The sequence below is a fragment of the Mya arenaria genome, chromosome 17 (genome assembly GCF_026914265.1).
Source record: "Mya arenaria isolate MELC-2E11 chromosome 17, ASM2691426v1".
NCBI classification, from domain to species: domain Eukaryota; kingdom Metazoa; phylum Mollusca; class Bivalvia; order Myida; family Myidae; genus Mya; species Mya arenaria.
This window is the reverse complement of record NC_069138.1, coordinates 35,566,614-35,583,496: the sequence shown is the minus strand read 5'-3', so window position 1 is coordinate 35,583,496 and position 16,883 is coordinate 35,566,614. Positions and strand designations below refer to the sequence as shown.

The 16,883-nt window shown below is 32.4% G+C and overlaps 2 protein-coding genes across 3 annotated transcripts in view; one reads left to right on the top strand and one right to left on the bottom strand.

Moving 5' to 3' along the window:
• Positions 1 to 3: 3 nt before the first annotated feature.
• LOC128224200 (FAD-dependent oxidoreductase domain-containing protein 1-like) lies at positions 4 to 15,291 on the bottom strand. Of its 2 annotated transcripts, none has more exons than XM_052933954.1 (11): positions 15,168 to 15,291; positions 13,326 to 13,507; positions 12,805 to 12,997; positions 12,204 to 12,333; positions 11,386 to 11,485; positions 10,661 to 10,755; positions 9,608 to 9,783; positions 7,890 to 8,035; positions 7,140 to 7,275; positions 4,790 to 4,894; positions 4 to 4,307 (listed from the first exon to the last, which is right to left on the bottom strand). In XM_052933954.1, exons 2-11 carry the CDS (start codon positions 13,493 to 13,495, stop codon positions 4,053 to 4,055), a joined length of 1,506 nt encoding a protein of 501 aa, XP_052789914.1. In that variant the 5' UTR covers positions 13,496 to 13,507; positions 15,168 to 15,291; the 3' UTR covers positions 4 to 4,052. The 2 variants fall into 2 exon arrangements, with proteins under 2 accessions (XP_052789914.1, XP_052789915.1); XM_052933955.1 differs by lacking the exon at positions 15,168 to 15,291 and adding an exon at positions 14,997 to 15,017.
• LOC128224199 (uncharacterized) overlaps positions 15,195 to 16,883 on the top strand; it is a 22,320-nt gene continuing 20,631 nt past the window's right edge. The window contains exons 1-2 of the mRNA XM_052933952.1: positions 15,195 to 15,323; positions 16,522 to 16,669. Of these exons, the coding sequence (XP_052789912.1) occupies positions 16,523 to 16,669 (147 nt within the window). The 5' untranslated portion in view covers positions 15,195 to 15,323; position 16,522. The remainder of the gene's footprint in view (positions 15,324 to 16,521; positions 16,670 to 16,883) is intronic.

Sequence of the window (16,883 nt, the reverse complement as noted above, 5' to 3'; positions counted from 1 at the left end):
TTATTCATATGAATAATAATAATAATTAGCTACAACAAACTGATAATTATTACTTTAATATATCACAATAATATTAAAATGATATAAACAACAAGAGTGATTCAATACAAATTGATAAAAAATACATGAACAATGCTTATACATTTATCAATGCTGTCTTTAATGACTATCGAGATTCGTTTTAAATATAAAATTCCTAAATTATTTCATATTTAAATAAAAATTTATGTAAAAGTAGCAACATGACATGTTAACATACAACACATGACTTTGTACAATTAATGAATTACTCATTTTGAAACAAACCGTACAATTAAAAGTCGTTTTCAAAAAGTTGTTATCTGTACATGTTATTCTGAAAAAAAACCTTTACACACAAAATGTTTATTTTTTTGAAATGTAGAGGTAGTGAAAAAAAAACCACATTAAAAAGGATTACTTGCCTAAAGATAAAAATGACATCACAACCAGAATAAAACAACTCAAAAATGACACCTGGTATTAGGGATTAAAAATCAGCTGAAATAAGTATCGATCAATTTTTAACCATCAATTTTGAAATCAAAGTAAAAAATCGTTTATTTTCTTAAACAGAACTGATGCAGTATGAAATAAACAAGCTGCTATCTTATGAATAAAGATGAAATGACTGTATTCTGCAGTACTTTTGTATTCAAAATACTTTAATATTGATGGTAATCTTTATGTTTTAGGTGAATTCCAAAACAAATAGAGGACTCACTATACATTTCTAATTTTAGAGAATACCATAACATCTTAATAATTGATTCAGAGATTTTGCCAATAGTTATTGGGAACCTCAGTTGTTAATCATTTATTCAATCATCCCTTTATACTAAACGGCCAACCCCATACTATTATATACAAGTAGGGATTAAAAATTGGGACAAATACCATTGTTGATAATTGGAAATAATCAGAGATGCCGATTGATAGGTCCTTGATTTCAGATACTTTTAAAAACTGAAGATGTTGTACAAAAGTAAGTGTACAATACAGTTATTAATACCCGGTAGTTAAATTTTTAATAGTATTATAAAATGGTATTTCAGACCCCTAAGCATTGCAATAAAAGCCTAATGTGGGTGTGGCCTTGACAGATAGCTTGTTATGTTTAAATAAATTATTATATTTCTATTTTAAAACTCCCCTTGTGAAGATTTTAACAATAGACTATTATAGAAGACGATGAGGTAATGTTTCTTGTTTGCATATAACCGATTCTAAATAAAGATTTTTGTATCTTGCTTGCAATAATCACTTTCTGAAAATGTTATAGATTACCGCAGACTTCAGAGGCAAACAATCGATTTTCATCAAGACTAGATTTATCTGATTATCCTTATAAGTACATGTTTAATAGCATCTTGGTCGTATTTTAATTCTAATAAAACATTCAAAACATACGATACTCATGCATTAAATGAGACTTTTTATTAGTAAATTTGTTTATATCTGCACATAATGCAAGACTAGAATTTGTTCCTGGAACATTTCAATAAACATTCTATGAAAGACAATGAAAACAAAAAATAATTTGCTCAAAACAATGTAAAAAATACTGTCATTGCATAGAGTTCCACACTTGTTACATTTCAAATTTGCAAATTTTAAACGTTGACAAAATGGAATTATTTCTGTGCATTTTCTGTAGCAATTAAAATGCTAAATGTGTAGCTATTAACATGATATTATACCACGATTATTTTTACAAAGATTCTATACACTAACAAATAAAGAGACAAAACTTGTTCAGACAGCAAATTCATCCAAATCTGAACTATTTGTGGAACATTATCTGTGGCCAGTTCACAAAGTCACACAAAGAAAATAGTAACTTCTCTTGGTCACTCTTCCAAAATTTTGATTATGAAATACAGCAATTTAATTTCTTTAAAGTCAAACACATTTATTATCTTTGGATGGAAAAGTACTTCCACTGTTCATACATTTAATTAACACTAGCACCTGGACCTACATCTTGAGTTTTCATCTACTACACTAATTAATAACCAAATTTTACAATAGATAATACGCTATCATATTTCAATTTTAACCTATGATTTATGAGATCTTCTGAGATTAGCCTGAAATTAATTTTTTTTCAAACTTAGTTGCACTCTAACAGATTGACTGTTTTGACTTTTTTTATTTCTTGTCTTGAAATGAGAAAATCTTTGCATAAATGTTTTGAAACTAGTGATACAAGACTGTTGACAAAAGATGAGCTGAAAGTTGTTCATGTTTTATAATAATATGTTCCAAAGTTGATGAGTTATGGCTGAAAGCATTACTAACACTTTATGAACAAGAGCTGTCACAGAGACAGCGCGCTCGACTATTCCGCCGCTTTTCAGTGTAAGGATTGAAAAGTTTTGGCGAAACATGCATGGATCACTGTTAGATTAGATTTCAATGCAATACATGATGTGCGGAGATATTAACATAAATGTGGTTACATGCAAAATTTTAACCAAAATAATAAAGGGCCATTATTTGCAAAACACAGTTATCTAACTTGATTATTCAATTAGGTTGGGTGGTTGAATACCATTGTATAAAGTCTCAATGCAATTCATCCAGTAGATGCTGAGATATTAACCTTACATGCAAAACCTTAACCAGAATTTCTGAGCCAAAAAATAAAGGCAAGTACTTGCATTAAATGCGAACTAGAGTTATCTAACTTGGAAAATTAAGTAGGTTGAATGGTTGAGTACCATTGTATAAAGTCTCAATGCAATACCTCAAGCAGTTGCTGAGATATTAACCTATGTGTGCTTGCACGCAAAACCTTAACCAGAATTTCTAAGTCAAATAATAAAGGCCTATTATTTGCATTAAATGCAAACTAGAGTTATCTTACTTGGTTAAATAAGAAGGTTGGATGGTTGAGAACCATTGTATCAAGTCTCAATGCAATACCTCAAGCAGTTGCTGAGATATTAACCTATGTGTGCTTGCACGCAAAACCTTACCCAAAATTTCTAAGTCAAATAATAAAGGCCTATTATTTGCATTAAAAGAAAACTAGAGTTATCAAACTTGGTTAATTAAGTAGGTTGGGTGGTTGAGTACCATTGTATCAAGTCTCAATGCAATACCTCAAGCAGTTGCTGAGATATTAACCTATGTGTGCTTGCACGCAAAACCTTAACCAGAAATTCTAAGTCAAATAATAAAGGCCTATTATTTGCATTAAATGCAAACTAGAGTTATCTTACTTGGTTAAATAAGTAGGTTGGATGGTTGAGTACCATTGTATCAAGTCTCAATGCAATACCTCAAGCAGTTGCTGAGATATTAACCTATGTGTGCTTGCACGCAAAACCTTAACCAGAAATTCTAAGTCAAATAATAAAGGCCTATTATTTGCATTAAATGTAAACTAGAGTTATCTTACTTGGTTAAATAAGTAGGTTGGATGGTTGAGTACCATTGTATCAAGTCTCAATGCAATACCTCAAGTAGTTGCTGAGATATCAACCTATGTGTGCTTGCACACAAAACCTTAACCAGAATTTCTAAGTCAAATATTAAAGGCCTATTTTTGGCATTAAATGCAAAGTAGAGTTATCAAACTTGGTTTATTAAGTAGGTTGGATGGTTGAATACCATTGTATAAAGTCTCAATGCAATACCTCAAGTAGTTGCTGAGATATTAACCTATGTGTGCTTGCACGCAAAACCTTAACTAAGGGGTGACGCCGACACCGACGCTTGGGTGAGTAGTATAGCTCTCCTTATTCTTCGAATAGTCGAGCTAAAAATGAAATTATTGGCAGTTTACCTTAAAATTGAGATCTGCTCTATAGTGAGTTATCTTATATAACCAAATTGAAGACATTGATTGCAAAATCAGCTTATCCTGGGGCAATAAATAAAAAATGTTAAACTGCCAATCTGTGAAAGTGAAGCTTTAATACCATCTATGGTATGCAAGCAATAATTGTGATCAACTTTAGAGGAGAATAACCACCTACTATCTACAGTAAAATTCTGTTATAAAAATATAAGACACCAAACATAGGCTAGACAATAGCTTCCTCAAGAACAGGTCGTTTTTCTTTGAATCGGCCAAAATCAAACATGGAGAGGTCTATAGTTTTGTATTCAGAGTAGAACGCAAGTTCAAACAGCGCCCTTCCTATGGCGAGCCCTTGTTGCACCCCATGGCCACTCATCCCGTTTGCAAACAGGAAGTTACGGAACTTTGGGTGAGGGCCGATGATGAGGTTCTGATCAACAGTGTTGTAGTCATAGAAACCAGCCCATGCGCTCTTCAACTGGAAGTGGAGAGGAGAAGAAGGTATAATATCATTATAATATGATTTTTATACGCTTAAACCAAAAGCCATTTTGATATATGTTAAAAATCAATACATTTTAAAAACTTCTTCTAATTGGATACATAATTGAATTCAAAAAGCAGACTATTTTTAACATTATTCTATGTCAAATAGGCTATTGCAATTTGCATACACAAGTCTTATTTCCTCACTAAAAGAAGACTGTGCATATACTAACTGTATGCTGACCTTTTAGTTATCCAAACACTATATACAGATAAAGGAATTCACAGTCCACTACTAGATAGATTTATTATGCACAACAAAAGTTTATTTTAGGGGAATCCCATGAATGCACAGTAAGTTGGAAATGGGGTCCCTAGCAAGAAATTGAAGACAATGACTCAGGTATTCTGTTTCAGTGAAGTCCCTGACCTGAGAAGAAATACATGAAACTGATAGTGATCTCAAACACATACCTTTGAATTGTTGAATGCCGGTACCCTGTGAGCAATGCTGGGCCACACAACATTCTGGTAAAAGTCATAGTCAACGCTGAGATCAGCTATACTCGGCTCCTGATCCTGAAGGGAACACAGGGATGCAATTAGTATTAGAAATCGGTTCCACTCAAGTAATCAATTTATGATTATAATCGATTGTCAGAGCATCACTAGATGCAATGATGATGGTTCACTGTATGGACATTCAATTAATTCATGGATATTACCTAATATCATTATTGGGGATATTATAACAATGACATTTATTCCGTTAATAATTTTATGTAATGCGTCATGTAGTTTATACTTTTTTCTTGTAGCTGGAATAATGAAGACAAAAGCTGATGTACTAAAATAAAATTTTGATCAAACATATATATATGAGTAATTTAAAGTCAAAATTCTCTATGTCAAAATCGTTGCGACCTCAGGAAATACTTCCAAGAAAACGAACGTTCAATATATACGTAAAACAAAACATGTCTTTCTTAACCGAAAATATACCGTTAAGAAAAAAGTTAGACTTAACAACAATATCAAGATAACACAGTTCGACAAAGCGGGTATCCACTGTATGATCAAATTCCTAAAATAGTTTTATTAATTGAAAAATTGTGGAAATGAAAATAGTTCTAAATTGTTTTGAAACAAACTCATCATGATCTTGAACCATTGAAACAAACAAAACAAACTCATCATGATCTTGAACCATTGAAACAAACAAAAAAAACAAACTCATCATGATCTTGAACCATTGAAACAAACAAAACAAACTCATCATGATCTTGAACCATTGAAACAAACAAAACAAACTCATCATGATCTTGAACCATTGAAACAAACAAAACAAACTCATCATGATCTTGAACCATTGAAACAAACAAAACAAACTCATCATGATCTTGAACCATTGAAACAAACAATAACTAACAAACCAAAACAATTTTTTTTATACAAAAACAAATGTCTCCCTTTATTTCATCCCTTTGTTTTCAAATTAGTGTATAAATAGAATAACATGGCGCCGCAGTCCTCAAATACATACTGTAATTGAAACTGCATATATATCCAAAAAGCATAAATAATTTAAGTGATTTCATCAGAATAAATAATTGAAGTGATTTCACTAATATATACAAAACAATAAATGCACACCTATTTATACTAATTTTAACTATGTCAAGGCCCATTACTCTGCTGTAACTGGGGTTCAGCACCAACAAAACCTAGGTGAACAACTTCTCATGCTGATATTAGCATTCTTGTTATCTTTCATAATTGAAACTTAAATACTTTTGCAGGTAAGCACAAAACAAATTTGAGATGGACACACAGGCGGACGGACAACCCTAACGTCTCCCTTTAGTTAAAGAGGAAATATAACAACGTAACTTGTTACAGTAGCCTTACCATTTTCAAGACCTGACAAAAAACACACAAAATTTTGCTTTTGCTCAAATATAGTACATCTGCCAATAGAAACTCACATATAATAGCATGCTCAGGGCTAGGATACATTTTTAATTTCATTTAAAAACAACAATGAGGTGTGTTTTTCTTAATAAATACAATCAATCTTTAAACCAATTTAAAAAATAGAAAAAAGAAGGAGAATTATTAAGTACAAAACTACAAATGAATAAAAATAAATCATACATTGTACGACCCTTTCTTTGAAATCGGTAATTTCAAGCAGTTACAGTTTATCGTTAATTCCAACAATATGAACAAATTGTGTTATTGGTCACTTAAGACACAATTTATTTGAATTTGCAAATAACACTTCATTCGTTTAGTTTCATTAATATTTAGCTAAAATTCTTGATCACACAATATTTATATTTTGTCATATGCACATTAAAAAGAGTTATTTCCAGATAGTTTGTGTATTTGCTCTTTATTTTGATATGGTGATAATTAAAGAAGTCCAACTTCAACACAAATTATTTATTTATGAAACAACGTTTCGGCCATTCGGCCTTCATCAGGTTGTATGTATATAATGAACAGGAAATGACGTCAACATCAAATGACGTCAACGTTGATAACGTCAAAATATAGCATACATTTTTTGCGCAAAATAATGTCTTATAGGATCTAAAGAGATACAATTAATTATATTAATTATAATTGTATCTCTTTATTTTGACTGAAATTGGGTATTAAATTACCTATTTTCCAGTCTTTTAAAGCCAAAAACTTAATTGTTATACTTAGTGTATAACTTGATTTATTCACATATTTGTGTATCAAAAGCCTTGGTTAAAGAATTTAGAACCTGCTTAGTTTCTTCTTCTCCATCTTACTATCAACCTTAGATTCTCACCTCACTGGGTGAGGCCCCACAAATGTAGTGTCCCCCGAGCCCCTCCCGCCGGAAGTACGCCCCAGAAGTATCAATCAGGAATGGACAGTCGAGGGTCGGGCCTTCTGGGCAGTGTACAGTGTACACAAATCGCTTTCTGAAACAGTTTCAAAGGAATTGAAAGATTTGAATGCATAAATTGATTTTGCACTTTATATCAGATTAAGCTGAAATAACAGGTGTTCACAACTAAATCTAAGCCAGTTTATCATGGAAGATTCTTTGAAATCATAAACTTGATTGGTTACTTGATTTTTAACTTTGTTGGTGCAAATGAGTATAAACAAGAGTGCTGTAAAGTAATTGCTAATGCTTATCAGTTAAAGGATCATTCAGTCAAAAATGAGACATAACTCAATGAAATTTAAGCAAGAGTTTTTGGCCTTGAAAAACATGTGCATACTGTGTATGGTAATATATTGTACCAAATTTAAATAAAGCTATAACATTATTTAGTCATGAATGGGACATAACTCAATCAATATTTTAGCAAGAGTTATTGGCCTTGATAAGCATGTGTATACTGTGTTTGCCAATAAGCGTACCAAATGTAAATGAAATTAGTTGAACCGTCTTTGAGTTTTGAACAAAGTTAATTAAGGTTTTTGCAGAATGCAAATAATGACACTGACAAGACTGTTTTTTCTTCGAACAAAAGAGCTTAAAATCACAACAGAACATGTAGTCTTTCACAGTGCATCACCGGTATACCTGGGTTCCACAGGTAGGACAATATCGTCTGTTAGCTCTGGGTCCCCAATTCCGACCATTCTAGCAATCTCTCCTGCCCAGGGCCCAGCGGCATTGACCATGACTGAAGCATCACAGCCATATGTCTTACCATTTGGGTGCTCTACCTGGAGAAAAACAGGGAATTATATAAGGTATACATATTTTTGGTCTGTTCTGTAAAGGTACAACTATTAAGGTATCCAACAGACAATGAACTGTGATATTTATACCTGTTACAACTATATAATTTTGCTACCAGTTGAACTTGAGTAGAAAAAGAATATAAGTCACTTTGACAACTTGAAAACCTCGTGCCTTCATAGAATTAAATGCTTAAGATAATCAAATATATTTCTTTTGTTTCAATGAAAAAAACAACAACTCTGATTATAAGTACAAATAAATTAGACATTCAGCAGTTGTAACCTTTAAATACATTATTTCAAATAAACACAATTTTTGTGAAGTTATTGATGTTCCAATTCTTCACAGCCAGACACAATGTGCACCTTTTTCTCCCTGAAAGTAAAAGCACCCTGTCTGTTTTCTGCAACACTTTGTCTTTTAACAAAATCTGGGTAAACCTGGTGGTCATTTCAATTAAGGGTTTTTGTCAAAATTTCAATAATCTAAAATCCATACATAAGTCAACAAGAGCTGTCACAGAGACAGCATGCTCGACTATTACGCCGCTTTTTAGTGTAAGGATTGATATGTTTTGGCAAAACATGGGTCACTGTTTAAATAGATTAGATTTCAATGCAATACATGATGTATTTGCTGAGATATTAACATAAATGCGGTTACATGCAAAAATTTAACCAGAATTTCTAAGTCCAATAATAAAGGGCCATTATTTTTTGCGAAATACAGTTATTTATCTTTGTTATTCAAGTAGGTTTGAAAGCTTGAGTACCATTGTATAAAGTCTCAATGCAATACATGGTTGGTGAGATATTAACATATGTGTGCTAAAATGCAAAAACTTCACCAGAATTTCTAAGTCGCATAATAAAGGGGCAAAAATGATACAATATGCAAGATAGAGTTATCTTTCTTGATTAATTAAGAGGGTTTCATGGTTGGGAGCCTGTGTATAAAGTTTCAATGCAATTCATGATGTATTTGAAATTCTATTTCAAATAAAAAAAAGGGCCAAAATTTGAATTTAATGCAAACTATTTAGAACAAGTTATCTTACTTGGTTAGTTAAATCTATTGGATGGTTGAGTACCAGTGTATAAAGTCACAATGCAATACATCAAATAGTTGCTGAGATATTAACCTATGTGTGCTTAAATGCAAAACCTTAATCAGAATTTCTAAGTCAAATAATAAAGGCCCATAATTTGCATTATATTAAAAAAGTGTTATCCCACTTCATTAATTTAGTAGGTTAGATAGTTGGGAATACATATTTAAAGTTTCAATGCAATACATGATGTATTTGCTGAGATATTGACTTAAATGTGGTTACATGCAAAACCTTGACCAGCGAGAGTAGTAAAGCTCCCCTTATTCTTTGAAATAGTCGAGCTAAGAATGGCAACAAATTTATTTTTTTATTTTCTCTTCATTCTCATTTTAACAATTTACTCAAATATGCAGCAAAATAAGGAAAATATAACACTACGATGATTTCAATTAACAACTATAATTAACAAAGATCTTTACCGCCCCCAGATGCCCATACTCACATCTACTCCTATAGGTTGCTTGCTCATGCGGAACCCAGCCCCCTCTGTGGTCTGTACATCTTCATAGCGGAACTTGACCACATCGCCCTCACAGTAACGCACCCCTAGCTCGATGTTTTTTGCCTTCATGGCCTGCACGAGCTGCCAGGGGTCAAACCAACCCTCTCCCTCAGTACCTTGACAGGGACAAATAACGGCAGGCTTTTATTGAGTCTAATAACACAAGTTATAAATCTGGCCCCAGTTTCTCCAAATTTCTTAAGTCCCTTATAACAGGATTTAGCTAATCTCTCTTTTTTTCTTTGTCTAAATATTTCGTGTAATATCAACTTAAATAAGAGTTATAAGATAGGAATTACTGTTATGGTTATCACAATAAACCATATTTTATATACCAAAATCACATATAAGTATGTGTTTTGTCTAATTGAAATACATGTACGTTACCTACCGGTAAGCCTATTTAGCTTCAGAAGTTTCCAAAAATTGGGGCCAGGAATGGTGTGATAATGTAATAACATCAATTTTCACTTATTTTTTTTACATCAAATACCTTATGTAATAGATTTAGCTGACAAATCGTTATATCTTAACATTTAATAAACAGCTTTTTATATATATATATATTATAATACAATGTATTTTCACTACAATTTGGGAATAGGGCGGTAGCTTTAAACGAAATGACAGAGAAGATAGAAGATGGTAATAAAGTTTTTTCATTTCAAAATAAACAAATTCTTCTGTGTTGAATCAGTGTGATCCAATATTTTAATGAAATAAATTTAAAAAAGAAAGGAGAAGAAATTTCTTTCACTTTTGGGAAAAAAGTTATACCGTATGTCCAAGAATTGGCAATGGGGCCAAAAAAAACACTGTATTTGTTTCCTGACAAAGATGGATAGCAAGTGCTAGCCTGACCAGTCCACTTTGCAAGTAGCCTATTCAGTCGCCTACAAATATCTTTCTCTTGCAACCAGATAGCAGCTAAATCCTTTCTCATAACATTGGAATGTGTAAATATAGAAATGTTTATTGTGAAACTAGTCTTACCATATGAGCCACACTCAACCCCGTCCAGATTTATCCAAGGAAACTTCTCTGCCAGCTCTGATTTACCGAGAATAACGGTCTTTGCTCCCTGTTCTCTGCAACATACACCCATCAAAAACTTATAGTTCATCACTTCAAACTGGCAAATCAGAACCAAGTATTTTGTGCACTCAATTTTTTCTTATTGGTGTATGTGACTGAATCAATTCATATATTTGGCTGTGACATCATACTTAATGATTGACTTACCTGAGTTTCCTTGTCCCTTGGAATAAATTTGTTTAATTTGTAAGACATGAACTTTAATCTTTATACAGTGATCAAAATTAGCCTAATTAGCATATTAGCATAAGCCTGCAAGTCTGGAGCAAGCCAAGGATGGTTAAAAGTCTGGATTTTGTCAAATGTTTTTTCGAGTCCGAGGTTTATAATCTCAAAATAATATAATCATTAAGAGTACAAGCTTGTTCATGAAAACCTTAATTTCGATGACTCTTAAGGTAACTCTTAGAAATGACATTTGATTAAGTTTGTTTAGGATCCAACTCCAAATGTCTAGTTGAAAATAGGTTTACACAGTGTCTTTGGACATGGTCTCCCCAAAAATAATAAGCTTAGCTTAATCAAGATTTAAGGGACTTAAGTTTGTTCGATAAATTGAAAACAAAGCATTAAGTGCATGACATATATCAATTTCAGTTCTTCAAATTTACATTTACACAAACCTCTGCATTTGAACACATTCCAAGAGGAACTGAGCACGGTCTTCCGGGGCTAGGAACAGGTAACCATGGGGATGGAAGTCCACACACGGAGTGTCCTGGTCTGAAATAGGTCATACAAATTATACATGTCAAGACATGTGTGTCATGAATACCGCACAATGCGACTTGGCATTACCATGCATTTACTGTGATGTCACATGAACCCCCAATGTACATTCATTGATGTAAAGCAGGATTCAACATTACCAATGCAACATACCGAAACTTTCTCAGTTCATTATACAATAGTTGAAATAAATGATTCAAATCCAACACAAAGGGCTGATTGTTCAGAACTTTGTTAAAGTTAACAACGTGATCAACATATCGTTGTTAACTTTAACCTTTTTGATGATGTGCTCACATGTTTTAATAAAAAATACAGCTGAAACAGTTCTCTCAGATCTATTTTTAGAAATACAGCAGATCACAAGTATACCCATTAAACTTAGAAAAGAATATTTGAAAGTTAACAATTTTGATGTGTACAATGTTGTTAATTTAAACAAAGTTCAGAACAATCGCCCAAATGTTTCAATCCCCAGTTTTCATGGACCCTCCCAATATTTATTATAGATAATCTGTAATATTGAGGTTTAACATAAAAGTGCAATCCTACATAAGTCGATCCTAATTGTTCTTCAAGTAGGTTTTGCTTCATGGCATTTCTGGAAAATTATTCAAATTTAAGTTGTTTTCTTAAATTTATATATAATGCTTTCGGAAACATATTTCAGAAACATATATATATATATAGCCTAATTGATGTTTGACCTTACTTTTCACTCCGAGCAAGGTTTTGTAGGTTTTAAGGAACTCTGTGGTATACATAGACATCTGTACATTCTCTGGTATAGTAAACTGGTGTCGCAGTCCGCCTGCTGATAGCATGCTTGACGCTCGTGTGTACTGAAATGGAACATTATATAATTATTAGGTTGGAGCCAAAACGGGTATTGCCTCACAAAATGGACACCAGTACTTGTTTCTACCATGATAATGAACCAGAACGTGATTCTTATGATCAGCTTTTATCACAGTCAAGCATAACGAAATAAGTATAACGTAAACTAAAATAAATCCCTTAGTTTATGCTTTATTTTAAAGGATTTGTACAGTAATATTCTCTGAGGAATAATTACAGTAAACTAAGATTGAAAATATTAATTTCTTTCATTCTGTAAGCATATGTCAATCATAATGCTTGGCAAGACCAACACTTATATGACTAAAAATCTGTTTGCACAATTGCTTAATGAATATTGTTAAAATAGTTCACCTATCTTAAAACCTAGTTATAGCACATTACCATTGTCACTAACTTTGTTATAACTTTGTTATATTTCACGAAAAATTGAGACAGAATAATTATATTCTCACACAATAGTCCCTCTCCACAATTGTAACATCATACATGTCTGCGTGCTGTTTGAGAAAGAACGCCACGGCGGTTCCCGTCAACCCTCCCCCAATAATCAAAAAGTCTGTTCTTCGTGGCACTGTAGCATCCTGCTTCTCACCTTTCCCAAAAAACATTGGCTCGAACTCATTCTTAAGTACCTTCAATGCTGACCTGGGTAACGGAAAAATGGAAAGATTTAGTATAGCAACTCTTTGAAACTTCATTAACATATCATTAATTATATAAAATTATTGATCAATGCAATATTCTCCACACAACTTAACACAATATAACTATTTTTGTCTCACAAATGTATATATATAAAGAATGATTCCTTTCACTTTTTAAATGCAAAAATGTTTTTTTTTTAATTCAAACTCATAAACGTTTTATCTCATATCATGATATACCGGAATATACCCATATAATGGTTCTATTGCATGTGTAGTGGTAATAATCAACAATTGTGAGCACATAAGGATTTATCAACAAGACAAACCTTGGCTCGCTTCCTGGTCCCACATACTCCCTTTCTTTTACTTCTTCCTTCTCAACTTTGCCTTCCTTTTTATTTGCAGGAACTTTATCACTGAAAAATCTGCCACATTGCTGTAATACCCGGCTGTTTTGTCCCAACACCAAACTTCTGTACGTCATATTCAACATCATGATGCTGCTTCTCTGAAAAGAGGCATAAATTAATTGATAAATGCATTATATTAATATTGGCTACTCTGACAACAGCAGTACAAAGGGTTGCCATGTTGGTCTTTATTTCAGCTGATAAGGGGCATAACTGTAAAATGTATTAAAGCCTGAGTTATTGGCCGTGAAACAGGTATATTTTATACCTACTGTCAGTATTCATTGGTAGCGTGTGTACAAAGTTTCAATGACATGTGTTAAAGTGACACTCTTATTTAAAATTAAAACATACATATGTAAAACAGACATAAATTTTAAGTGATAAACCTTTAACTACTAACAAAATAATGCATTTATAGGAAATATTAATTACTGATAACAAGATTGTAACTGTGTATTTAAATGCTAATAACGCACAAATATTAAATGATTGGTGAGTGCTAAATGATTTACAATGATCAACTATCTCTCATATAGAAATACCGCTTTTTCTGCACCTTTCTTTCAAATAAAACATGGAATCATGCATAAGAACCATCGTTTGTGGAATTTAATCATCCTTTTTGGTAAATTAAAACAATTGTATTAATTGTGGTACATCTTATTTGGGAGTAAGAGTGCATCTTTAACTATTCCATATCATGAACATTTTTTAAGCTATGGCAAATGTGATCTACAACATTGACAATGCTGCCTCCAATGCTATTACAATACCATGACCTTAATTCTCCCAAAAATGGACACTCTAATCATCAGCTAAGTGTTGCTTTTAATTGATTGGGGTAATTTTATGAAAGTGCATTACAAATGAAGTGTTTTGTTTTGGAGTCAATAAAAATATTCAAATGTTAAGTAACATGGCACCTGCTTGTTATATGCCAAATGTCTATCAAAATCAAGATAATGAACCAACAGCACTGGCCAGTAATAATAAATCAACACCAACAGTCTTTTTTACATTTTTTTTTTTTGAGAAATTCAAAACATTTAGTTGCAGGTTAATTAAAAGGACAACATTTTCAGCTGAATTGGCTCCAGTAGGACTATCACCAAGTGTTCAAAAGGCAGGGCAGTCTTAATTTGACTTAGAATTGCAGTCACCTATACCTGATGTCTCTTTAAGCATTTATGAACCAGTCAATTGTAACCCCCGCACCCCAGAGACATCCTAGGAAATGCACATTCCCTGCTATTATCGGCTCATTCACACACCTACCACCTGGTATGTAAAAGCATGGCCCATTTCCCCCGCTATCACTTGTATACCCCCAGACCCTGCTTTGGTTTCATATGACCAGTAAAATGTTAAGTGACATTTAACCACAGAGATTTTTTTTGCTTCAGATTTAGATTGGAATTATGTATTTTTGTGATGTTGGGCCAGATTTTTCTTTTAACGGTAGTTCTATCAAAATTCAATTGCTATGTTACAGTTATATTAATGAGCTTTATGATTACAATTATGTAATTGAAATAACTGAAATAGTCACAGTCCGAATCTGTTTGAGTACGAATCAGTGCATACAGACAACAATTTCTATTTTCATCCCTTCTTCTTGATTGTCATGATATGTTACATTCGCTTTACAACAATAATTGTTTATGTCAACAATTATTTCACACTGTGTAGTTGGAAATATTTGTGATAAGTGCATTATAGACTCCAAATACTAAATAAAATGACAAACATGTTTACCTCTCTGGATCAGCACAAATTCCGATGACGTTTCGTGTTACTACACAAAGCTTTCATGAAAGTGAAAATACGAATATTTGGAGATGCAAAAAGTTCAGTGATTGACATGAGTTTTCAATTTTATGTGATGGGATAAAATTATTTACTGGAAAGCAGGTATAAATATACGTCTACGTTTTCAACTAAAATTAAGCGATTTTATTAGACACACCAAATGTGAGCCAATTATGAACGCACCTGTCTAATTGAGAATTCTGTGATCGATTATTCATGTACACTTTAATGAACACCATACAATAATAATGAAATATGCTTTTTTACACACAAAGCCTTTAATCTATTTAATTTACGGTATTATTTATTTGTTTATTTATTAATGTGTACAAATTGTATATGCATTTAACACAGACATATAAACCATAATTTATTGTAGAGCTCTACATGTACATCATAATAAAAATGTACTTGTTATTTATCTAATATCTGCATATATATGTCCTTATTGGCTTAAGTACATTTACTGACTCTGAATTTTTATCTTAATTTTTTAAAAATGTTAAAATCTTTGACTTAAGATTATTATTGTAATCAAATTCACATACATGTACCACATTTATTTAAAAAATAGTTAATGGGGCTGTACTCCATATAATGAAATAGCGAAAAAAAATTAAAACTTGGTATCAATGTGAATAATGCATTGAAACTTACTAACTGAAGTACCACATAGTTTACAATTAAAATTTATTTTCACAGTTTTTTGGTTATTTTTCCATTAAAAACGATTACTAGGTATTTCTACCTAGTAAAATTCATTCCTTGTGCGTGATTGGCTAGTCGATGTTATCACGTGATATTACCAAGTAAGTTATTTAGCTGAAATATTCCAACTGTTTCGAGTAAGCCTTCGTAGCACAGTGGACTGCAATTTTGGCGACCCCGGTTTGAACCCGGTCTCATGCTTATACTTGATATATTTTTTTACATTTTGGTATTTTTTTACAATTATGATATCAAAGAGTAAAACATTTTATTAAATAATTGTCCTGGGATTCGTTACAGAAATAAAAAAAAAATTGGTGCCAATCTGATATACAGTCCCTTTAATGTTTGTTTGAATACTATTTTGATAATACTAAGTTACAATTAATTATAGTATTTAGCAAAACTTGGAATTAAAAGTTTATGAGTATCAAAAACATGCATTTTTTAAAAATCAAAACCTGCATGTTATATGCTGCTATATATTATGACTTGATCAGTGGTCATAGTTTATTCTTATTTAAGTGGTTGGGAAAATTTGAACCAGCATTCCATTAATTATTGATTATTTATACTTTTTTTATTGTTACAGGATGGCGTCAATGTATGACCGTGGTTCACCCCCACGTTACAGGCGCCACACAACGTCCGTGCTCCAGTCTCTACAGTCACGAAGCGTTCCCAATTCTGCTAGACTCTCCTCAACACCTCGTCCTACATCGGCTCTGGACCGCAGAATGGTACGCTGACTTGCAGGGATTCCAGTATTATATCTAGATACAGTATAGGAAATTCTGATTTAACTCTCTGAAATTTCTATGTTCTGGTGTATTCTTTTAAATTCATTGTAAGGTTAATCCAGGTTTTAAAAGAGGCAGGGTACTGCAGTAAAGGGACAGAGAGCTGGGGATGAACGGGCACATTATATTGAGCAGTGAAGACTATATATATTAT

Coding starts and splice junctions, on each gene's coding strand:
- LOC128224200 (XM_052933954.1), bottom strand. CDS start 13,495: ATGATGTTGAATATGACGTACAGAAGTTTGGTGTTGGGACAAAACAGC. Junction 11,486..12,203: donor AACCTTGCTCGGAGTGAAAA/GTAAGGTCAAAC, acceptor GACCTATTTCAG/ACCAGGACACTCCGTGTGTG. Junction 8,036..9,607: donor AGCAACCTATAGGAGTAGAT/GTGAGTATGGGC, acceptor GTTTTTCTCCAG/GTAGAGCACCCAAATGGTAA.